Raw genomic sequence first — 23,123 nt, 5'->3', positions numbered from 1 at the left:
CTCAGAATGGGTGTAGATACAAACGTACTAGTTATTAGCCCCCTGTGCGGTACACGGTTGGGTGAGAGCACTTCCAAATAGACACTTTTTCAGTGCATAAGTATCAGGGGCGTAGGGTGAAGGGGAGAGTAACAGCAATATGCGAGATCAAACAAAGAGAGATGTTGCGCCTCAGATACGCATGAAGTTATTTGATCAGTCTGCCAGCAAAATTTGGCGGTGTGGAAGATTGTGGGCAGTGTGATGGGCGGTGTAACGGGCGGTGTAACGGGCGGTCAAGGGCCGGCTTCCCCGCGAGTGATTTATCAGCAGAGGGGCATATCCAATTTCTCTAGTGTTAAGGTAGCTTCCATTTCTTTTCCTAGCTCCTCGATAATAACGATATCATGGACGACTCAATGTACACCAATTACCCTCCTGGCCTATCGCCAGCCCAACAAGAGTACCTCGTCACAGCTACCAAAGATTGGGCCATCCAAAATGGCCTTACTGTTCGACCGAATCCAGCAATGCTTCCTGAAGGAGCAGACCCAAATCGAGTTTTGGCAACCAATGCCCCAGTGACACTTTTCCCCAGTCCATTTCCGAAGGTCTGCTTTGAAGAGGCTCGGGCGCTGCAAACAGTTTACAACGAACTATACGCCGCCATCACTTGTAACGAAGAATGGCTGGGAAAAATCATAGAAGAGTATGGGCTCCCTCGCTCATTGATTGATGTTAGCTAATTCATATCTCTTCAAGTCTCGTCGACGTCGATGACTTCGTGGCAAACCTATGGAAAACACATCTGGCGGTACAGAAGGAAGGCTATGTTCAGAACCTGTCCTTGGGTCTTTACAGATCTGACTACATGGCTCATGTCACGCCTAATAATGCTCCAGCATTGAAGCAGGTGGAATTCAACACCATATCGTCATCATTTGGTGGGCTTTCTGCCCTTGTCAGGTCATTGCACACGGAGCTTCTTACTTCACCACCCGGGTCACCGATCAGCTATCCGCCTCATCCTCTCTTACAATCCGGTGTGCCGCCCGAGAATACTGCTGTTGAGACTCTGTCTGGTGGCCTAGCTGCCGCGCACAAGGCATATGGGCCATCGAGGTCCACCCCAGATCTTCCTTTGTGTGTTCTCTTCATAGTCCAAGAAGGAGAACGGAACGTCTTCGACCAATATGCTCTATCAAAGCGACTCACCCAATTCTATAAAATCCCCGTCTTCCGTCTGGCGAGCAGCAAGATCTTAGACCAAACAACAGTGTCCAACTCGAACCCATCACGGCCACTAATCTATCATCCTCCTCACTCTCCGGAATCTGCATTTGAAGTGACGACTGTTTATCTTCGAGCATACTATTCCCCCGACGAATATAAGTCTGAACGCGATTGGGAGGCCCGCCTGCACATGGAACGCTCTGGGGCAATCAAGTGTCCAAGCGTGCTTAACCAGCTGGCCGGCTGTAAGAAAATCCAGCAAGTTCTTGCAGAGCCTACGGGGCCCGATCACCTGTCAAGCTTCCTCGGTAATGTTGACCCTGCAATCGTTGCAAGATTACGAGAAACCTTTGCTCCCCAGTATGACCTCTCGACCACGGGTCAGGGTCGGGAATTGGCCCTCAGCCCAGAGACCGCTATGAAGCATGTCCTCAAGCCGCAACGAGAAGGCGGAGGCAACAACATCTATAAATCTGAGATCCCAGACTTTTTGCGGTCGATGCCTGAGTCTGATTGGAAGGGTTGGGTTTTGATGGAGTTGATCAACCCGGCAGCCAATGCCCAGAATATTGCACTGCGAAATGATGGAGAAGTTCTTCGTGGCAGCGTCATTTCAGAACTCGGTGTCTATGGAACAATTCTGTGGGATAAGACAGGGAAAATATCTCACAACGAAGAAGGCGGGTGGCTGTTGAGAACGAAGGGAAAGGAGGTTAATGAGGGCGGCGTTGCCGCTGGCTTCTCCAGTCTGGACAGTGTTCTTCTGTATTAGCATATTAGATTCCATTCATGGAGTATCAAACCGTCCTCGGGTGGTAATTTTTCAAGGCCTTGATATCCCTTGAGTACTTAGCATGTAGCAAGTCATCGCTCGTCCTCAATGAATCACTCGTTCCCAGGCCATCACTTAACGTCTTTCCCGGTCTTCCCGCCCACCCATTCAATTATTTCCATATTCATGAAGCAGTTAGATAACCACAACGCCTTTATATTCAATTTAAACAACCGATTCCATGCTGAAAGACTTTTGCTCCAAAAGAAGCCTGAAAGCCTAGCGGATAAGACGCAGGACGTGGCGCCTATAGCTTCGTCGATCTTGTAGGCTGACCACTCGGATCCAGCGCGGTACAAGAATAGCTGCGGCACAATTCTTACGGTAAGATTTGAGACGCGTCACACCACCCGGTGTGGACCAGGCTGCGACAATTTCAACGCCGTTAATAATCAAAGCCAGAGAAGTGAAGCGACCCCGTTTCTTATTTACAAATCCATATAGAAGCCTGATTACATTTTTTTGCACAATAACAGGCTAAAATTGTAATTCACTTCTTGTCATCGGTCATTTGGACCTTGTCCGACAGAAACATCTCATCCAACGACGCTCCTGGGATAACCATTGGCCAGAGAGGCATATTAGGCTCGATGATCACATCAAGTAATGCAGGCCCCTCCGTGTCAAGTAGCCACTGGAGCTTCTCGTCTATCTGCGTATAGTCACTTAACTGCTGCGCAGCCACCCCCATCGCAACCGCAAGGGCAACGTAATCCGGATTCTTCTGGGTCGCGTGACAATAGCGCTTCTTATAAAACATATTCTGCAACTGTGTAATCATTCCCTGCTCCCCATTATTCAGCAAAAGTACCTTCACTCCAAGATTGTACTGGACGGCTGTGCTAAGTTCGGCCAAAGTCATGTTGAATGATGCATCCCCGTCAATATCGATCACCAGAGATTCTGGATAAGCCAATTTAGCTCCTATAGCAGCAGGCAGACCGAATCCCATTGTTCCGGCACCACCAGAGGCAATCAGACGACGAGAAGGCGTAAACTTGTAGTGTTGGGCTACCCACATCTGGTGCTGGCCCACTCCAGTAGTAATTATAGTCTCATCACGAAGGTGGTGGGTCATTTGACTGAGCCTTTCGATTAAGACTTGCGGATCGGTCTTTTCGTTTGACAATGCCTTGTGGTGCGTGTCCAGTGAGAGAAGCGAGTGTCTTTTTTTCCACTCTTCGATCTGGTTAAACCATTTTGGGCGGTGGGAAACTGCGCTCACGAAAGGCAAAAGATCTGTCAAGCTCTCTTGAATATCTCCCTCAACACCCTCGGTAGCATGGACAACTCGGTTGATTTGCTTGGGACTGATATCAAAGTGAACGATTCCACCCTTGCCTGCTGCCGCTGCAGCCTTCGCTGCAGGTGCAAACTTTGCAACATTGCCAGTGACTCGCTCATCAAAGCGAGCCCCTAAGGCGATAATCAAATCCGCTTTCTGCATTGCTTGATTGGCATATGCAGCCCCATGCATCCCTAGCATATGTAACGACTTCACATCGAATTCGTCAAAAGCACCAAGGCCAAGCAGTGTGGTTGTGACGGGAATACAAGCTTTGTCGGCTAATTGGCGTAGAAGTGTCGGGCCAAGTGCAGAGGATACAACACCTTGTCCAGCATAGATGACCGGTTTCTGGGATTGGTTGATGAGTTGTGCACAGCGCTGGATGGTTTCTTCTCGTAGCTTTTTCTTGATATGTCGGTCAAGGGAATCCTCGGGGTTTTCTTCTTCAACTGCAGATGAGAGTTTCGGCAAGCATATTGGCTCCTGTATTGTGGCCGCGGTGATATCCTTCGGCATATCTAGCAAGACAGGTCCGGGCCTTCCACTTGTAGCCACGTTGAAGGCATGGCTGATGTATTGTGGGAGAAACTTGATATCTGTCACCATAGCAGACCATTTCGTACAGGGCCGTGTGATGCTCACAATATCCATCTCTTGAAAAGCATCGGAGCCGACAGCATCCGTTGGGACCTGACCCGAGAACACTAACAATGGCGTCCCATCTTTAAATGCGTTATTGAGTGCCGTGACAGTATTGGTGGCGCCGGGGCCAGAAGTGACTAAGACGATACCGGGCTTTCCGGTCGCACGGGCGTATCCCTCTGCCATATGGCCTGCTCCTTGTTCATGACGAGGCAGAATAAAGTCAAAGTCAGTTGACTGGTATATCGCGTCGAAAATCGGCATCACGGCTCCTCCGGGGTACCCAACTGAATCATACAGTCAGTATGCAAACATACATTTTGGGGATTTAGGCATACATACAGATCACATCAACTTTATGTCTTTGTATCATCTCTTTGAATATTTCCCCTCCCGTCATCCCAACGACGCAGGTTTGTTCGATGCCGACACTTTCTATATCAAATTCATGATTATCGAAATCAGACTCGTGGTAGTTGATATTGGGATTTGAATGTCTTGTGTGCGATATACAATACGATTCGCTGTTGTACTCATGAGCCGATGAAACTTGGTTGCTCGGTAGTATTGAATGCGATGTAGGTGGAGAAAGATCCGCCTCCAATTGGGGCTCTTGGGTTTGCTGTAGCTCGAACATGATACTGCCCAGTCTGATTGAATACCACTCTCGGCTTAATTTCTTTTCACTGTTTCGGGAGGTAAGATATTACTCTTTGACACTAAGAATCAATCAACTCGCACATAGACTATGAGAAACTCCGATGTTTATGTACTAGGAGTGGCCATAACTCGCATGCCGAGAGATTTGTATTAGGCGAATCAACATAAGCCTGATTTTGAACAGAAAGGCCGAAAACTTATACGTCAGAGATCTGCTGATCTTATGCACTGTGCGCGTAGAGTGTGGGAGCACCGCATGAACAGCCGACTATAACAAGTTCTATATACGTGTATATGCTGCGAGCCTCCTAATCGAGCGAAACTTCATGTAACGTGGTCTCTTTTCTAATCAAAGCGTTATTTCTCCGAATTACTGACGATCATTTCATGCTGAAATTCTGTGTGTCTTGATTCTCCTATATCGTCAGAGGGCTGCTGATCTTATGCACTGTGCACGAAGGGTGTGGGAGCACCGCATGAACAGCCGACTGTAACAAGTTCTATATACGTGTATATGCTGCGAGCCTCCTAATTGAGCGAAACTTCATGTAACGTGGTCTCTTTTCTAATCAAAGCGTTATTTCTCCGAATTACTGACGATCATTTCATGCTGAAATTCTGCGTGTCTTGATTCTCCTATATCGTCAGAGGGCTGCTGATCTTATGCACTGTGCACGAAGGGTGTGGGAGCACCGCATGAACAGCCGACTATAACAAGTTCTATGTACGCGTATATGCTGCGAGCCTCCTAATTGAGCGAAAATTCATGTGACATGGTCTCTTTTTTCATCAAAGCTTTAAATGACCGACAATCATTGCATGCTTGAATCATGCACGATAAGTTCAAAAGATAGAAATAAATCATTGACCTAATTAAAGATGCCTGTGATCAAATTTCACAGCGTGTCTTTTCCATAACCGGCATTGTGGCAAACCGATAGTATGATACGCGCCTTTAGGCTCGGCGCGACGCAACCAGTAATCTTAAGGGTCTCCCATACTCATTATCACACATTCGACATCTTGGCTGTAGCCACACAGCGGATTATATATACGCTCAGTGCATCCAAACATAAATCTCCTTCCAACCCTAGAAAGAAACCCTGTTATCCGCTGCATTCATTATGGCCTCAAGCCAAATATTTCAGTATAATGTTCTTAGTGCTTTGATGCATGGACTCTGCTCAGATGGGTTTCCGCTAGCTCATATCCTTCAACACGGAGAGTATGGCCTAGGCACAGTTGCTGGACTCGAAGGGGAGATGCTCATTCTGAATGGCGAAGCTCTTCTGTTCAAGCAAGACGGCAGTGTGCGTGTCATGAGAGAGGACGAGGTTATTCCGTGGGCTATGACCACCCGCTTTATCCCATCCGTTCATCTATCGGTGCACAGCCTAAATCTTGCGAGATTAGCCACTGTCCTAATCGGCTTAGATGCATCTGGACCAAATCATTTCCACGTTATACAAATTACGGGCTTTTTTGAATCGATGACCTTCCGAATCATACCGCCACAGCAGACTCCCGACGAAACACTACTCGAAGCTTCTAAGCGACAGACCTATCAAACAAACTATGACCTGCAAGGTACACTATTTGGCTTTTGGTCACCGGAGTTTACTGCCGGAATCTCTTTGCCGGGATTGCACCTGCATTTCATTTCTGCCGATAAGCTTATGGGTGGACATGTGTTGGAGTTTTTTGCATCATCGAATACAATCTCTATCGCCAGCACCAACAAATACTCCATTGAACTCCCAACTACCGCCGCGTTTTGCCGCGGAAAAATACCATGCGCTACCAACGAAGATGTTCATCGTGCTGAGGGAAGCGGTTAGGACAGTATACAGTCGCCTTGAAAGGGAATTGCACGAAGACCTATGACCTTTCGAAAGGAATATGATCTTCAATCCTTACTATTTCTTAGTGTCGAATTATTGGTAGTCATAGACATGGACAGTCCATGAACAAGAAGGCTCTGTCCATCGTCCATCCATGGGCGTCCACCAGGATGGGCTGGCTTTTTGTCCATCTATAGAAAGAACGGCTCCGTCTATGGATCATGTCACTGTATATGGGCCATGGCTAACGGCAGCTGGAACATTCTTCGAGGGCGAATCAGTGGGTGGAGATATGGGATCAGGGGCTAATCCTAATTGACACTAGAGTATAAGAGTCTAGAGTCTGTAGCTAGAACCAGTTGACTGAATAAAGTGCGGTTTCCTACGACTCCCTTTATGTAATATTTGTCTTATACATATTTTGAGGAGTCTTGACCAGAGCCGCATATGTGACTGCAGATGAAGTTTCTGGCTGTGTGGATCCCGCCGTGCGGGGGGTTGGAGTGCTGGGATTTGTAAAAACAGCATTAATATGGTGTTCTGCAGTGGCCGGGTGGGCAGTGTCGCTGGTGGATAATGTGGTCGGTAAGCCAGCTGCGCATGTAAGCAAGCTGCGCACCCCAAAACACCATAGAACAATTAGAGAAAATTTTGGAATTCTAGGGGATTTTGTTGATCGAGTAGCTTTTGTGAGGCCCATAATTCTGCCCCAATTTCCTCTATATTCAACGTTCCTTGAACGACGGTGTTTTCAAAGGCTGGACACCACTATCTTAGTATGACTTTAGAAAGTTTCTTCTCGTTGACTTGCCAGAGCCCGCAGTAGATTTTCGGTCAACATGCAATTAATTGAGGAATAGATTCAACAAGCCTTAGTTTAGGCAGGCATCATCACCAGTGCCTTTTATTCTTTGCCACAAACAGACATAGCCAAGTTGGTGCTAAATAATGCATGTGGGCGACCAGACCAGCCGAGAGGTCTATAAATACCGCCTACTACCCCAGTCCTCTGTCGTACTAAATCACTGCCTTATTTTGTCACACTAGGGAGAAGTCTCTCAATCCAAGAAGCCTCGAGACACTTTCCGCCAGCGGACCTAATTAAGTTCTGTCTTCTTTGATCTCTCCCAGCTCTTCTCGGTACTGACGCGAACAGTAAACGCCATCATCCAAGTCAGCCGGCTCCTTTTAGACCCGGGATCACTCCCAAGGCTTCTTCATGGATCTCCACGCTTGTTTACTCGTCGGGGCATCGATTCTAACCCGACGGCGAGGTTTTTCCAGTACTTCCGCCAATAGAACACTTTGCATACATAGACGAGTCACCCGATCCTTGTGCGGCAATTGATGCGTTGCTTTTCTGTCACCTCGTGCTAACTAATCGAGAAGGCAAAGATGTTATCTGGTCTAAGTGCCTTCAGCGTGTCTTCTGTATCAAAATGTGCCTCTACTGAATTGATCACCGAGCTGATCCAATGTCAACCCCAACTAGCTTGACTCTCGTGATTTTACAGAGAAATGTCATTCATTTCTTCAGAATAAATGCGCGACTGCCTTTCTTGTCAGTCCAGACTTTCATCTCTTGGGATTTGTTTATCCTCACTCCTCACGTCCTCGCCTACACAAGAACCTCAGGTCGTCACAGAGGTCATGGAGGTTTTTGCTGATAAGGACGAGCGAGAGACTGTTTAATCGGTTTCTGCTGTCTTTGTCTTTAGCGTATGGCACCTCTGGCACTGGCATGCGAATGCTCATTTTTTCATGGCCCAAATTGATTGATCTATTTCGATCTTATCATTCTTGGCCAATTCTTTGATGATCGTTCGAATTCCCTTGGCTTAGTCTGGATTTCCATACTCTTAGTAATTTCGACATCGCGATAGTTCTTTGAGGCTTAATGTGGAAGAAGACATAAGTAAATTGTGTACTGCACAACTATCCGCCCGAGGAACTCAATTGCCTCCCCCAACTTCTTGTCATTGCAACATGATTCGCCCTTTCACGTTTCTTCGCTTGGTCCTTAAATCCCAAGCTGCACCAAATACATACAGCCTTCATATTCCCTGCTATGTTAAAGCAAATGCCTCTGCCAAACGAGCGGGCGTGACGGCTGTCGGAAACGACAGGGTGGATGTCTCGACGGCGGCGGTTCCCCGCGACGGAGCAGCCAATCTCGCTGTTTCACAGATATTTGCAGAGGTAGGTTAATATGTTAATTTGCGGAGCTGATTTATCTATTTCTATCCTCCAGGCATTCTTCTCATCGTGTCCATCTTACTAAGTACTCCACAGATCTTCCAAGTCCCGAAGTCGAATGTCGAGGTCATTCGGGGTGCCAAAGCACGCGCAAAAACACTGTGCCTTACAGATCTGGCGATCGGAAACGATAGTGAAGAAGCCTTCCTCCAAAAATCAATGCAAAGACTAATCGACGCGGCTCAAAACAACGTTGCTTCAAAATAGCCCAAGCCGTTGTTGATGCGCCGCGGAATCCCGTGACTTAAAATTCCGCAACAGCTCACCATCTTCAGCTACACTTCTCCAAGCCCCACGATCAACACCAACAATGGCCGACGTGCAACAAAAGCCGACGGAGCCCGAGACTCCATCAACAAGCAACAAGCGCAAAGCGCAAGACGCCACCTCGAGCACCATCCAATTCACATCGCGCAACCCGCCCTGGACCTATCTCAAGCTCCGGCTGTAAGCAATTGCTCGATTCCCCGACTGCGCGTCCCTGGAGACCAAAGCTAACAACGATCGGAACAGTATTCCCCAACCGGACAATATCAGTCCACAACCCCTCGATGCCCTCTCCGCCCGCACCTTCCTCTCCGCCGCGCTCTCACAATTCCTCGGTCTCACGGGAACAGCTATCCCAATTGACATCTTGAAAATCGAGCATGGGTCCATCTCTACTGCGAAAATGGAACTACCCCCAGACGCCGGTATGAGCAAATATGACAGCGCCTGGGTGCGTGTTCCGCGCGAAGACGCGGCACCTGTTGTCTCAGCCCTCAGCTCGTGGATTGGTGGGAGTGGCAGCGGCACGAATGTCGCGTGGAGAGTATGTGCTAAGGGGAATTATCTGGGTGCGCTGGTCGCCGGATCTGGATCGGATTTGTTCGTTCCTTGATCTAGTTATGTGTTGGATCTCTCTTTGACTACAAATATTGTTCTAGAATTAGCCTGTGGCCTGATGATCTACCCTGATAATAGCGTCAGTGACTGCAAAGACACGGCCTGCCATTGATGAGCTGGGAAAAATGCCCTATTGGGTTACGCTTGTCGTCGGTCTCTGCCACCTTTTCATGTCCGGGAACATGGAGAGCTCATTCAAGCATCATGGCCATGGAGACTGATGGCACTGAGGGCCAAAGGTCACATGGGTATACCCAAGACACGCGACTAGGCTAATATCGCTTCAAGTCAGACTGTCTCAGTACAATTGCTCTAGAATCCGATACGCCAGTCAATCTCCACGTGTCAAGGATAAAACTATAGCATTCGAAAACAACACCATAGATCTCGAATATGAATATGATAAATCACTCTAAACACAATTTTAGACATTGTCTTTTTTTTTTTTTTTTTCAGGAGCAATACTGCTCTGATGAAACGCCGTTAACTCTCACGCTGTCGAATCTTGTTCAAAGTCGATTTGATTCTGCTTGAATCACGCTGGAAATGCCCTTTCAATTTTGATGCAGTCGAAGTCTTGGAACGACCCCTTTTTAGTTCCCGTTTAGATTAAACGGAGCTCTTGGGCGCCTTGAAAGACAGAGTCTCTACGACGGTAGAAGCATCCGATGGCGCAGGTGCAGGATTTGCAATCACCTTTGCCTTCAGAGCAGCGCGAATATCCTCGACGCTCCGGTCCTTCCACTCGGGGTATCCGTTCTGGCTCAGTGGGAACAGAACCAGATTATCTGGGCGGGACATGAAGTCATCGACCTTAGGAGGCGGGGAAGAGGTCATGATATCGAGTTCTAGGGCGATTTGTCGGCAGTAGGTGTCCAGCGGGAGATCGTTGACATCTTGGCCGAAGGGGTTCTCGATCTCACTGCCAATTGTAGCCAGACCGAGAATGATGTATGCGGCGACTAGCAGGAACATTAGTGGTGCTGGTTTGGACGAAAGGATGGAGTCTTACCGATTGAAGCAGGAATGGTGACCCAGTCAAGCACTGCAATTAGTTGGAAGGGGAGAACTATGACATAAATCCAGGCGATCTGGGAAATGGCAATAACGTATGCGGTGGGTAGGGGAGTGTCCAGCACTCGCTCGGTACCAGTCAGGACTTCATTGAAGCTGGCCATCATGCCGACTACATGAGAAAGTCAGCATATTATGAAGCAGAGGCTGGATGAAGAGATGATTTACTAGCTTGACTCTGGTGCAGACCCGAGACAAGGGTTCCGTTGCTCACGCACGAATCAATGTAGGCAGACAAGTGATTGAGAATCTCCAGGGGAAGGTGTCCCAGAGGCTTCTTAGAACGCTTGATCAACTTGCGAGGGTTAGACTCAGCAAAGGAGACACCGAGGTACTCTCCAATAGCTTTTCTGAACGACTTGGCCGGGGGATGAAGTCTTTCATTGTCGTGGGCGTCGCGGGCGAAAGTGTCCATGTGGCCAACGAGACCAGCCAAGTCCTCGTATGCGATATCGGGCTCGAAGCGAAGCTTGTGCTTGAGAGCGACGGCAAATGCCAGGATAAGGTTCATGGCAGTGCTGTTGTAATTGTCAGCTTTTGAATAGATATATGTATCAGGTTGGGTCGTCATACATCTTTCGCAACAGATCAACCTTGCCCTCTTCTCCTTGGCGTTCGCCAGTGTTGACCCAGATCGTGCGGGACAGATTGCGGGAGATCTGAATCAGCTGGGCCCAGTATTTGCGTCCATCGGCCCATCTTTGACAAGTCAGTCATGGTCTGGATTCCATGCTCCAGTAAGAGTCCTACCTTTCATAGGCAGTTGAGGAACGGAACGACAACGCCAGGCCCACCACGAAACCCAGCACGGTGAGCAGAATGTTGTTGACACCAACTGTTAGTTATCCCGAGTTAGCCCATTCCCAGAGGATGCACAATATGGTCCAACTCACTATAGTAAACTTTTTTAGAAAAGAGAGTAATAAAAGTCGACCAGGCAGCCACAGTCAACAGCGGCAAGATCATCTTTGGCATGACACTCCCATGCATACGCATGAAGGTGGGCCACTTCGAGTGCTTGTCCATTTCACGCGGACCGTGCTATATCGATCAGTCAATACTGGCTCTCGTTTTCTCCCCAAGCTTCCCCTATCTCCACGTACAAAGTAACGTTCCAATTCACTCGAGTCGCGACGGTCGAGGTGGAACATCGCGTCGCGCGACCCTACTAGATGTTCCATAAAGGTCGGTCGTGGTGTAAGCCGTCCGATAGAGTCCTGCTCTTTCAGGTGGTGGGCCGGGGCGTCGCCATGGTGGATTTCGTGAGCGCGCACTTCGGTAGGTACGGGCGCAGCGGAGCTGTCACTGGTGGCAGTAGCCGTAGAGTCGACTTGAGGGGCACTTTCTCCCTCAGTCATGGTGAAGATGGCTGGAAAAGCAAAGAAAAAAAGAAAAAGGAAAAAAAAAAAAGAAGGTAAAATAGAACGGTTGGTAAGGACCACGGCGATTCGGTTTGTAACGAGTGCGAAAAGAAAGAAGAAAGATAAAGGTATTCAAAAAAAAGACAAGAAGAAAACTGGAGTGAAAGAAGAAGAAACCGAAACGTGGGGTGAAAAGGAGAATTTACCAGGTCTGAAACCGAACAGCGCAGACGGTGTCCAGGCGTCCAGGGGGCTTGTTTCATGGCGCTCTAGACTTGACGTGCCGTAAAAGTGGGGTTATACGGCCACGCCGCGGGTTCCAAGCGGGTTCCGAGGTGTATTTCGGTCCTCTTTCAGGGGATACTCTTCCTCATTGGCCGCCATTTGTCTGCAGCCCACTTCCAAATGCTTTTTTCTTTCCCATTCGTGACTTGCCACTTACATGTACACTCCGGATGGAACCTAGGAATTCCTCCGCCACAAACGCGTCTTACACCCCTTTCCCACCGCGTTATTTCCGTGCGTCATTTAGCCATCTTTTTTATGTTCATAATGGCGGGGCCCTACGAATGAATTGAGAGCTAACCAAACTAGCGTTGCTAAAAATAAGATGGGAACCCTTGGAAATCTACAGCCTCCGGGGCTAGATCTAGATAGGCTGCGGGGCCTCGAGGCCCTGGATCGATTTTTAGACATCTTCCATCATGGTTAGACCACTTAGGTCCCGGTAGGTATTAACCCGCCGAAAGTTAAAGCTAGCCAAATTTCACCACTTTTTCCTTTCGACATGATATTTGTGTCGGAAGTGCCTGACCTGGACAGGTAGTCCCGGGCTTCAACACTTTCGCGGCGGATGATTCTTTTCCTCCTCTGAATAGCTCTTAGTCAAACCTTCGAATTAATCCAGACACTATCTTAGTACTTCCGTCCATTTCTGTCTAATTGACTACAAGGTCACAAGGATAAGATCCTATTCAGTGGTGGATACGCTTCAAGTCCCTGCATGTGGCCTCACATGACCTAAGAGTCTACGGCGGTGATGACTCCTGAATTCCCTGTTCACTTTCTTTATCCGCAGTATTGTCCCCATCACTTCGATATCGTGAATCGGGTGCTCCCGGATTTGATTCGAGGTTTTCGCAGCTACGCAGTTCTGCAGTTTTGCAATTTTGCAAAACTGCTTGCATCACGTTGATTTCTCTCAGATCGCTGGTGGCGTGGCCATTTTTGCGTCCTTTCTTGAACCTCTGTAGACGAAATGTTTTTGCCACTGCAGTACCCAATCAAAGTAGTGACCAATGCTACTATACTACTTACCACTGCTCGGATTACCGGCAGGTTATTGACGAAGAATCTTGTGGAGTAGGCCCATCTCTCGCACCCCCACGCCACATAATTACTTCAATACCTCGCCCAGTCAGCGAGCAATCGAACAACCAAAAGCTCAATTTGATCGGCATGTTTGCTGAGGTTTATCTAGTAGATGACACGAATTTTAGAAAAGCGCCTCGAGGTGTAAATGTGGAGATATGCAACCGATCGTCCGCGAAGCAACTATTTACAACCTTATGATTTACCACCCTTGCATTGCGCAATATACTTGCCGGGAAAATCTGACTATTTTGCATCAAGTACTATTCACATGTTGCTCTCTCAGTTTAATGCCAGGCAAAGAGGGTTACTTCTGAGCTCGAGGCGAAGGGGCACATTAACTTGTTGAGGCTGTAGCAACTATTCATCGCTATGATTTCATTCACCCTGACCTTGCATTGTGATATTTATTCATGGATGATGATTTCAACATACGCTGGGGTGATTTTAATCCATCGCAGTATCTTCATCATCCTGCATTGGGGTATGAAAAAGCAACACATGGCTTGCCTGGGGACCCTAAGTTGTCAAACACGACAATTTCCGATCTCTTTGCCTTGAAGTCTACTTTGAATAAGCTTGTGACAGGCAAAACTCCAAAAAATTGTACACTCCTGAACCCAGGGACATTGTTCAATCTAGTGACCCAGATGTCATACGGGTGCGAGTTAAGCGGCCACATTTCGGTACCCACTCACTGGCATCGCATCCCCCAGGCTGTCAAAATGCCTCCGCCAAGCATCGGTAGGTTACGCGTCCTACGTGGATTTTCCTTCAAGATCCACCGGGAACTTTTCTCGAATACGCTGTCCATAGCGAGAAAAGACGATTGGCACGGGTATAAATGCCAACGCAATAAATCCCAGTAGCGAATTACCCCATCCAAGACCCAGACTGTCAAATAACTTGGGTCCCGCCAAAGGAAGCAGCGCACCGACCAACGATCGCGTCGCGGTGAGTGTCGCATTAGCCGACGCCGCGTACGCAGGATAACAGTCAATGACGTATGTCTGGATTGGTAGGTAGACGCCCATCATGCCGATTCCAAAAGGTACCATACCGATAATTGGAGCGATCCAGAAGACGTCTTGGTCGACTGTCCAACCGTACCAGAAGAAGCTAATCGGGAGGATGCAGGAATAGAAGATCATAGCGGGAAGTCGCATTTCCGGTTCGAATTTGCCCCCGTTGCGTCGAGTCAGCTTCATGACAATCTTGTCGTTGGTTAATGCATTGGCAACTAGTCCGATCCCGAACCCTATGCCAATGCCTTGATAAGCAAGTCCCGATAGACCCGTTGTGAAGCCATACTGACTCTCGAAAACAGTCGAAATGGTCGTAAAGAACAGATACAGAAGACCATATACGATAGACATGTACAAGGAGAGGAGCTGGACGATGGGCGATTTGCAGAAGAGGAGAACTGGACGCTTCAGACCGATTTTCATCTCCGCACGCACTGATGGGTTTTCACCTTTTCGTGCATAGGCACTGCGCAGGTCGCTACGATTCAACTCTTTGGAGAGTCGCTCGGTCTTGCGCCGAATCAACACAGCGGCATAGGTTTCTTGGTTCAAGAATTCAATACCCAACGACACAACGCCGCCTAATATCAAAAGAATCCAGAACACCCAACGCCAGCCGATTGTCTCTCCGATAAATCCACCGGCGATTGGTCCCACTACAGGGCCAATCAGGGGACCGCAGCTCCAAATGGATGTCGCAAGACCGCGTTGTTCAATGGGGAAAAGGTCGGCGATGACTCCTGCGCCGAGGGTTAAGCAGCCAACACCGCCCATACCGGCGAAGAGACGGAAAACAATCAGACTCTGGATATTTGGGGCTAGGGCGCAGCCAATCTGCCAGGCGACGAAGAACCAGTTGGCACAGCTGAGCACAATTCTGCGACCATAGATCTCGCTCATGGGGGCTATGATGAGGGGGCCACACTAGGGCTCATGTACTGATATCAGCTACCTAGGAAGGAGAAATACTTTGAGGCGGGCCAAGGACTTACAGTATATCCAAGCAGAAAAATGCTGACACTCAGGGAAAGTATCGTTTCATTGGTGACACCAAAATCAGTCCCGACATAGCTCACGGCTGGCGAGAACATGCTTGATGCAAGAGGCGAAACAAATGTAATTGCACTCATCAGGGCCAAAAGACCCCATTTCCGACCAGCAGGGAAGTTTTGGGGGTTTTCGGGATCATCTTGTCCATCCCATCCAACAATACCCTTGTCGAGATCTGTTTCAGGATATTTTCTGATTTCCGGAGTGGCTAGCTCAGGGTCTTGGTCGATAGAGGGAGTCGGGCGAACTTCCTTTTCAGGGTTTCCTGCGACAGTCAAAGCTGCAATAGGCTTTTCGGAGGCGATATCATCTGTGACCGCCATATCCAAGGAATGTTGTGTCGATCCTTTTGTGACGTTTCGAGCTCTTGGCAGGGTTCGATGTACACAAGAGGTGGTATGGTACAAACGAAATATAATAAGACAACGAAAACTGGACAGGGGAAGCAGCTGCTCCTTTATGACATGGATAACTCTGGCTACATAACTCATTATTAAACCCTAGCGCCAGATCCATCATAGATTACAGCAAGTGCCCCTACATGTATGGTTCATAAGGCTGCCCGGTTTGCATAAGGTTTGGGCATAAGGGCTTATGTGCAGCTTGGCATAATCCAACACAAAATAATGATCAAGGGATGATCTTTCTCTCACAAAAGCCCCAATTTTCTTTTTCATGAATACTTTTTTACCTGGAAGAATAAGATTCTGCGTTTCCATTTGCAGCGAATGAACCACAGAAAAGCTTCGATTTCACCAGCCTCTGGGACAGAGCTTTCGTTGGAGATTCTCCGTTGCCCTATCAGGCCCATCCCACAGGGGATAGCGACTCATCATCTTGGACCATTAGATCAATTAACTCAAAGGCCTGTGGCAAGCTTGAAAGGTCTACAAAATGCGCGGAGAATGGCCACCGGCTATGAAGATCTCGTGATTGTCCTTATTTCGCCCACCGACCTAGGAGGTGGCGTACAGTGACATGCTGGATGCTTCCGATACACTGAATGACTTCGATGAAACTCTCAAGTTTGCATCCGACTGGCAAAGGAATATCGAGAACACCATCGTTCTGGATATACGAGCACTTCGAAGTGCCGCTATCCGAAGCGGACAAAATGATGAGGATAGAGTCCGTGATGACGAGCTGGCTTACAACACTTTCGAGGAATTGATCAAGCTATTACGCCCCAAAATAAACGTTTGTTTGTCAGTTTGACAGGGACTCAAAGGAAGCAGGAAAAACCTTTGTGAGAGACCTTGCTTCATCCGTCGACACGAGCGGGAATATTCACTCACGACAACTGTGAAAGGATCGCGAATGCTTATTTGTTCAAAGTTTCCATCCGATGCATTACCTAAGACCAAATCTCATCATCGGAAAGTATCTATTCACTGCAAAGTTCGTAATTGCACTAAATGCACTTGCGGGCGTTCATATCGATAGCTCGGGATTGTTCAACCTTAGAGTCTTGTTGTAAATAGAGGTACGGAGACCTACCGCATGCAAACTAGCGAAAAGGTTTTAAGGCGTGGAGAGCTTAAGACGAAGCTGCTAGAGAACATTAGGCGTGAAAACTCGGCGTGATCCTTCTGTTGTATGTTTCCTCTGAGATATGGCTGTAGAATTCGCTGAGCTGATGATGCAACAGATAAGAATCAATGAAATCCTCGCGGATTATAAGCAAAAATATACTCCATACGATTCTGCTCGTGGATAATTCGTCGTAAATTTAACTTAAAGCGTAGAAAACGCTGAGCTTTCGATCAAGGTGACCATCTTTCTATAATGCAGACGAGTTCACCTGTTGGGAAACAGCCCATGATAATCAAACGCCGGATATTTGCGCCGTGCGCTCTCTCTCTCTCTCTCTCTGTGTGTGTGTTTTTCTCTCCTCAAATGCTGTCTCGTGTGTCTTTATACTTCAAGGGATTCAGGGGTTTAGCAGACTACTAGTAAAGCCCCGAGCGACCGGCCCCTAGAGGCTACCTCGTAAATTCAAATTCGAAACAACGAAATTAACCATCCGATCGCGTGGTCTCACAAGGCTGTGACTGCCCCGTGGCTATTATCATTGTTGCCCCGAGGATAATATATATCCCCCCACATATTGTTGCGCTAGTGTAGATGAATCTGCAGAGCGACCTAGGCTGAAACCACGGCCTCGTGGTCTGGGCCCCTTGCTCTCAAATCGGCTAAAGTATCATCATAAAACAGCGCAAAGACATTCTCGTTTCAAATTGCTGCAAGAAAAGTCAATTGAACTCAACTTTGCAAATTGCTTGCTGGTAATACAGCAATACACTCAAGCATCAGAAGCTGACATGTTCATCCCCCCCCCCCCCCCCCCTTTACCTGCACTTGGTCCCTAAGCTCGTCTATAGATTGTAATCGACTTCGTGTGGGCTTATAGCACTCGTGGCCCTCGTGATGTCTAAGCGAAGGCGGTATTGGGAAATTGTTCCGTTAGCCCGCCACAAGCATGACCATGTCTCAATTTCGCGAACAGTGCGTTCTTTTTGCCATTGTCACAAGCCAATGTTGAATAAAAGCCCCAATCAATAGAGTTACGAGGGTTGCAGAGCAGAAGCTTCGGAGATTTTTGGAGTCCAAGTAGACAGATCAGTCAAAACAAGCATCGGTTCGTACGTTGATTTGTTGATCACATGCCCATTACCCGAAGCTTTTCCCGACCACGGAAAAGGCGTTTCAACCCGCCGGATCAGAGTCTCAATTTTGAGCTTTCCCTCATTCCCCACTCGACGAGTCTATTTTCCAACGGTTCCTGACCACATCCCGTCGAAAGTCAAAAAGCAAGGCTGAGAGGATCTACATTAAATTGCAGAAACCAGACTGTGAATTGACCCTTGGTCTCTACTGATCCTGATCCAATTCCAAGTTAGGCATTCACAGCCTAGAGCTTGAATCTTTTTTGAGATCTATCAGCTCGGTATCTTGCATAAATGTGATAGCGCACGCAGATCATCCGGCTTTATTTTCGGGTCTCGAGTCAGGATGCAGCCCAAGTGCCGTGCTGATCTTCGTCTGACTCGGTCGAAGACCGATTCAATGGATCCGGCGACTGGGCAGCGAATGTTGTAGCTGACCATGACGCAGCACCACCGATCTTTCTTGGCCCTACCTCCCATGAGAGTTGGTCCATAGTCTTCCCTCGTATTTGAACAGCCTAGTAGCAATTATGAGATAGGAGGATAACCAAGGAACCAGTAGATCGAATGACATATATTTCTCTTGGCACGGCATTTCTGGAGGCGAGTTGGAGACACCAAGTGCAGGCGCTTGGTGATATCAACCCAAAAGTGGTCGAATGGATCTGCATTTTTAGATACATAGGCGCGGCAAGAAAAGAGGGTCACTGATTAATAGATAGCAACGCACGGAGCTTAATGAGGCCCAATACCGGGCGCTTGAACTCCGCTCTTGGTGGGAATCCAAAGTGGACCGCCATGAACACTGTGTTTGAGGTGTCGGTGTCTGGATTTGGTTGTGTAGATCGCTGATAGCAGGAAGAAACGGAATGAAAGGGTGAATGAAAGTTAGATTAATCTCATGATAGGCAATTTGAATGAACCTGTCGGGCCCTGAACCAGAAACATAGATAATTTGAGTATGGGGCAAGCTTTGGAGGGGTAAGTTTTTCCGTTCAAAGTGGATTTGTCTGCCCGCAGTGAATTTGTGAATTTGCAAAGTTTCCGATGGACGGTGGAGCCCGTGGAGAACAAGACCCCTCGAACCGACCACCGCCACTCGTCCAGACGATACAACCCCGCACATTCGCTAAAATCGCTGCCGAATTATTTCTTAGAGAGTCAAGCGAAGTCTTGATTGTATGGTAGGTGGCGTGCCTCGGCAGACGCCGCCACCTCCGGCCCGTGGGCTGGAAATCTCCAAACAGGGGCCGACGTCGCATATGCAGGGATTGTCGAAGCACTAAGACGGTGATACAAAGAATACCGTGTTGAGACTCCGTGCCTGAAAGCGAGTTAGGGGCCCGAGCCTCGCTTTTCTCAAGCATCAGCCTCTCACGTCCTGTGCATCAGATCAGTCTCGCGCCGGGTGGATCGCAAAGAGAACTATGGGGCTTTGGATCTGCCTATCGCCGTCGGCCTTCGGCGCCGGTGCTCGGCCTTGCCTCCTTTTTAAGCACTGGCGTCTTTCTCAGGTGGCCTTGACTGCTGGGTGGACCAGGGTTCATCGCCATCGGTTGATGGAACGCCCGTAGCTGCGTAGTATGGAGTCGTCTGATCGACTGCCAGTCGTTGGGTCTCGACTGTACGTCCAAAGTCTATTCTCGAATCAGCGTTTCTTGTCTGCCCGGAATTTAATCTATTTCCCACCTGGGGCACCCGAGTCTTTGCCCTGTCATACCCTGCTGCAGAATATATCTGTTCCGATCCCCAGATCCTAGCGTGATGCGACGCTAACCTTTCTTCTCTCCCCTACTGTCATTTTCCTATCCATCATGATATAGGCGTATAATTGCCACTTTTTTTTCACTCCTTAATATCCTCTTTTCTGTTTGATACGGATATGGCGATGCTTATTGGCCCTTCACCTCAATAATCCAAGGCACACGACAACTCGGTACCCTACGCTCGATTTCATTGCATCAATAGAACATTGAATACACCAGATAATATTCCTCGCCCATCATGCAACTTCCCCCAATGGCCGTGATGGCTCAATGGCCCACGCCAAATTACATTGACCCGCCGACTCGCGGCCATGGTGCCATGATTGTTAATATCGTCACCATGTCCCTGGCGTTCGTGGTGGTGATGCTCCGTCTATATACTCGACTTCGGATCACCTGCAGTGCCGGTATTGACGATATCCTCATCGTGATTGGTCTCATTTTCGGCATCGCAATGGTGGTAGTTACATCGTTTGCAACGGAGGTGTGGGGCTGGAATCGACACATTTGGGATATCCCAACCTCTTGGCTGCCCACCGTGCAGAAGCTTAACCTATGCTTCCAAATTATGTTCTCAATGTCATCCAGTATCACGAAGATTTCACTGCTGTGGTTCTGTCGACGACTTCTCGGCGCTGGAAAGGGCAACTTCCGAGCTTATAACTGGGCCTTCATTCTCTCGATGATCTTTGTTGCACTTTCTTGCATTACTTTCACCCTCGTCAGTATCTTCCAGTGCTCGTAAGTATTCTGAACAAGTCGACTATCCTCCCAGAAAACTAACATCTGGTGCAGACCCATCAAGGCTTATTGGGAGGTCGAGCCCACGTACTCCTACAAGTGCATGAATGACCCAGACATTGTCTTCTCAGCCAGTGTGATTAACATTTTCACTGACTTCCTGGCTACCGCCATCCCGATGCCTCTCATCTGGAGTCTGAAACTTCCTACTCGCCAACGTCTTGCTGTCATCTCCATCTTCGGTTTGGGTATTATTGTCAACGTGGCAGGCTCCGTGCGCACTGTGTATGTGTGGAAGAGTATGGTCGCTAGTTACGACGTTACATGGGTTGGATGGCCAGTCCTGGTCGCTGCCGCAGTTGAGATTAGTCTGGGACTGGTACGTCACTGAATCAAAAGTCAACCGATGCATGAAATTAACAAAGAATTAGATCTGCTCTTCCGCACCAGCCCTCCGCCCTCTCATCGCAGCTTTCCTTCCCCATCTTCTCCAATCCTCCCGCAACATCAGCTACAACTACAACAACCGGACCCGCTCCCAAAAGATCTGGTCATCAACCGGCCGCTCACGAAACTCCCACCACCCCATGGCCAGCGACTCCCGTCAACCAGGCTACGAAAGCGACCGCTTCGAGATTATGCGCACCGTGGAAATGGAAACGTGGACTGAGTCCAGACTCGCCCACCATCGCGAAATTGATAGAGCCTTCGATTTCTCTAATGAATCCCCTCGCGCCATCTCCCCCGCAAGTGCCATTGATATCAAGCAACACGGCGTAGTCATCACCTCCGCGGCCAGCTCCAAGTCTTCAGGCTCCATACCGCGCGAGAATGAATGGCCCCTCGGAAATGGACAGCCTACCTGATGTCCCCGAGGCTTCGGTTTGTAATACATTTTGTACCATTTAGCTTTGATATATCCCCTGTGCTTTTGCTTGGTCTCGGGTTTCGGTTGCCAGGTGGTTTTAAAAGATCTCTGTACAGTGCCACTGTTACGGCTTGACGAATATGATACTTGCAGCAATTTGATTTAACGTACAACAAATCAGTCTTGGTTGTCTTTCCTAGTTTTATTTAAATTTCATACCTTGTAAAAGCTGCTGATCAATGGCTACGCTTGTGGACTGGTACTCCATTCTCCGGGATCGGTCGGAGAGTTTGTCATAGAGTGTACGTCGGCCGACCAGAAGATTCGATAGATCGAATCAGGCTCCGATCTTGCGACTACGCTACTCATTTTTTGGTTAAGACCGGTGAACGCTACTCTAGCGTGCTTCCTAGTCTAGTGCGCTTCAGCTGAGATCCAATTCGGGACTCCCGAGTATTAACTAAGAGAGCCTTGGGAAATGTGATGAAAGCCCTAGGGCGTGTGAGTACTAGTAATAAAAGTGCAAGAAACGACACTAGACGACTTATGGATTTACAGCCAGACCAGGAATATGACAAGAATGGCTCGAACACCCGGCTGTGACTTATTCCCCCGGAGATAATTGAAGCCATCTAGAGGGATATCTTGGTAAAGGAACAAAAATTGTCTACGGAGATGTCCAGAAAGAGGTTGGGAAGGAACTGAAGAATCAAGTGTTTCAATCCATTGGATTGTCTTCTTGGTCGGGCTGTAAAGTGGTGAAGCGGGCGAAAGAATAGAAGACAAAAAAAAGAAATAGCAAAAAGAAATGGTTCCAGAGGGGGTCGAACCCTCGACTTTGGCGTTATTAGCACCACACTCTAACCAACTGAGTTATGGAACCAGTTATTGAGTTGCTGCCCGGTTTTAACATCTATGTACCTTAGATACACTAATAGATGCACAAAATCAAAAAATCCAAAAATCGCTTCTGGGCGCCAGAAAAAAAAAAAAAAGACACAGATATATTCCCTCTAAGCAGAGGGTAGATTGAAAAGGCAAAAATTGGACTCGCGGGGAATCGAACCCCGGACCACTCCCATGCTAAGGGAGTATTATACCACTAAACCACAAGCCCAGTTATATGATAGACGGGCTCAAAAAATGCTTTATCGAAGATGGGCTCCTGTGTGGATCCGCCATGTTCCTATTGGGAATGCAATTCCGACGGATAGGGTTGCCCAAGAGTTTCAGCTCTAGATATGGTCGGAAGAGTCGGCCTAAAAATTGGGCTCTATGCGTTCAATCCCTACGTACTTGTTGTTTGAGATCGGAATACTAGTCTCGTTTCTCCATTTCCCGATTGGAAAGTCCTGCCCAGGAGACTTACAGCCTCCAGCACCTAGTGATTGTCACACCGCTTTCTATGTGTCTAGGCAACTTTACGGGTTCCAGGGTCTATCGTTGGACGCCTGGGAGGCCATACGGAACATCTATTTCTGTTTGTTTTTTTTTTCCGGTGCATGGCAGGTATGCATATGATGTGCGTTTGTGTAAATGAATTTGCGGTTGTGGGCTGTGGGCACTTGAGGATGAACGAACTATC

General features: G+C 48.2%; 9 protein-coding genes across 9 annotated transcripts; 6 read left to right on the top strand and 3 right to left on the bottom strand.

Moving 5' to 3' along the window:
• Positions 1-386: 386 nt before the first annotated feature.
• On the top strand, positions 387-1,984 carry N7443_003748 (glutathione synthase; the record flags this gene model as incomplete). The annotated part of the gene is made up of 2 exons (XM_056883804.1): positions 387-688; positions 742-1,984. The coding sequence occupies 2 exons, from the start codon at positions 387-389 to the stop codon at positions 1,982-1,984; spliced, it is 1,545 nt and encodes a 514-aa protein (XP_056742082.1).
• A 550-nt stretch (positions 1,985-2,534) lies between these two features.
• Positions 2,535-4,310, bottom strand: N7443_003747 (uncharacterized protein; the record flags this gene model as incomplete). The annotated part of the gene is made up of 2 exons (XM_056883803.1): positions 2,535-4,261; positions 4,292-4,310. 2 exons carry the CDS (start codon positions 4,308-4,310, stop codon positions 2,535-2,537), a joined length of 1,746 nt encoding a protein of 581 aa, XP_056742081.1.
• A 1,448-nt stretch (positions 4,311-5,758) lies between these two features.
• Positions 5,759-6,472, top strand: N7443_003746 (Serine/threonine-protein kinase GCN2; the record flags this gene model as incomplete). Its single annotated transcript, XM_056883802.1, has 1 exon — positions 5,759-6,472. The coding sequence occupies one exon, from the start codon at positions 5,759-5,761 to the stop codon at positions 6,470-6,472; it is 714 nt and encodes a 237-aa protein (XP_056742080.1).
• Positions 6,473-8,461: 1,989 nt separating this feature from the next.
• N7443_003745 (DUF167 domain-containing protein) lies at positions 8,462-8,938 on the top strand (the record flags this gene model as incomplete). Its single annotated transcript, XM_056883801.1, has 2 exons — positions 8,462-8,674; positions 8,768-8,938. 2 exons carry the CDS (start codon positions 8,462-8,464, stop codon positions 8,936-8,938), a joined length of 384 nt encoding a protein of 127 aa, XP_056742079.1.
• A 103-nt stretch (positions 8,939-9,041) lies between these two features.
• On the top strand, positions 9,042-9,611 carry N7443_003744 (uncharacterized protein; the record flags this gene model as incomplete). The annotated part of the gene is made up of 2 exons (XM_056883800.1): positions 9,042-9,178; positions 9,245-9,611. 2 exons carry the CDS (start codon positions 9,042-9,044, stop codon positions 9,609-9,611), a joined length of 504 nt encoding a protein of 167 aa, XP_056742078.1.
• A 614-nt stretch (positions 9,612-10,225) lies between these two features.
• Positions 10,226-12,048, bottom strand: N7443_003743 (bestrophin family protein; the record flags this gene model as incomplete). Its single annotated transcript, XM_056883799.1, has 7 exons — positions 10,226-10,578; positions 10,629-10,802; positions 10,859-11,208; positions 11,264-11,389; positions 11,441-11,525; positions 11,584-11,731; positions 11,794-12,048. The coding sequence occupies 7 exons, from the start codon at positions 12,046-12,048 to the stop codon at positions 10,226-10,228; spliced, it is 1,491 nt and encodes a 496-aa protein (XP_056742077.1).
• A 2,132-nt stretch (positions 12,049-14,180) lies between these two features.
• N7443_003742 (MFS transporter) lies at positions 14,181-15,820 on the bottom strand (the record flags this gene model as incomplete). The annotated part of the gene is made up of 2 exons (XM_056883798.1): positions 14,181-15,371; positions 15,440-15,820. The coding sequence occupies 2 exons, from the start codon at positions 15,818-15,820 to the stop codon at positions 14,181-14,183; spliced, it is 1,572 nt and encodes a 523-aa protein (XP_056742076.1).
• Positions 15,821-16,475: 655 nt separating this feature from the next.
• N7443_003741 (uncharacterized protein) lies at positions 16,476-16,712 on the top strand (the record flags this gene model as incomplete). The annotated part of the gene is made up of 1 exon (XM_056883797.1): positions 16,476-16,712. The coding sequence occupies one exon, from the start codon at positions 16,476-16,478 to the stop codon at positions 16,710-16,712; it is 237 nt and encodes a 78-aa protein (XP_056742075.1).
• Positions 16,713-20,167: 3,455 nt separating this feature from the next.
• On the top strand, positions 20,168-21,536 carry N7443_003740 (uncharacterized protein; the record flags this gene model as incomplete). Its single annotated transcript, XM_056883796.1, has 3 exons — positions 20,168-20,670; positions 20,725-21,049; positions 21,102-21,536. 3 exons carry the CDS (start codon positions 20,168-20,170, stop codon positions 21,534-21,536), a joined length of 1,263 nt encoding a protein of 420 aa, XP_056742074.1.
• Positions 21,537-23,123: the final 1,587 nt, after the last annotated feature.

Source organism: Penicillium atrosanguineum (assembly GCF_028827265.1).
Source record: "Penicillium atrosanguineum strain IBT 20685 chromosome Unknown utg000003l_segment0_segment0, whole genome shotgun sequence".
Taxonomy (NCBI): domain Eukaryota; kingdom Fungi; phylum Ascomycota; class Eurotiomycetes; order Eurotiales; family Aspergillaceae; genus Penicillium; species Penicillium atrosanguineum.
Note: the sequence above shows the minus strand (reverse complement) of the source record. Positions and strands in the feature narration are given on the sequence as shown.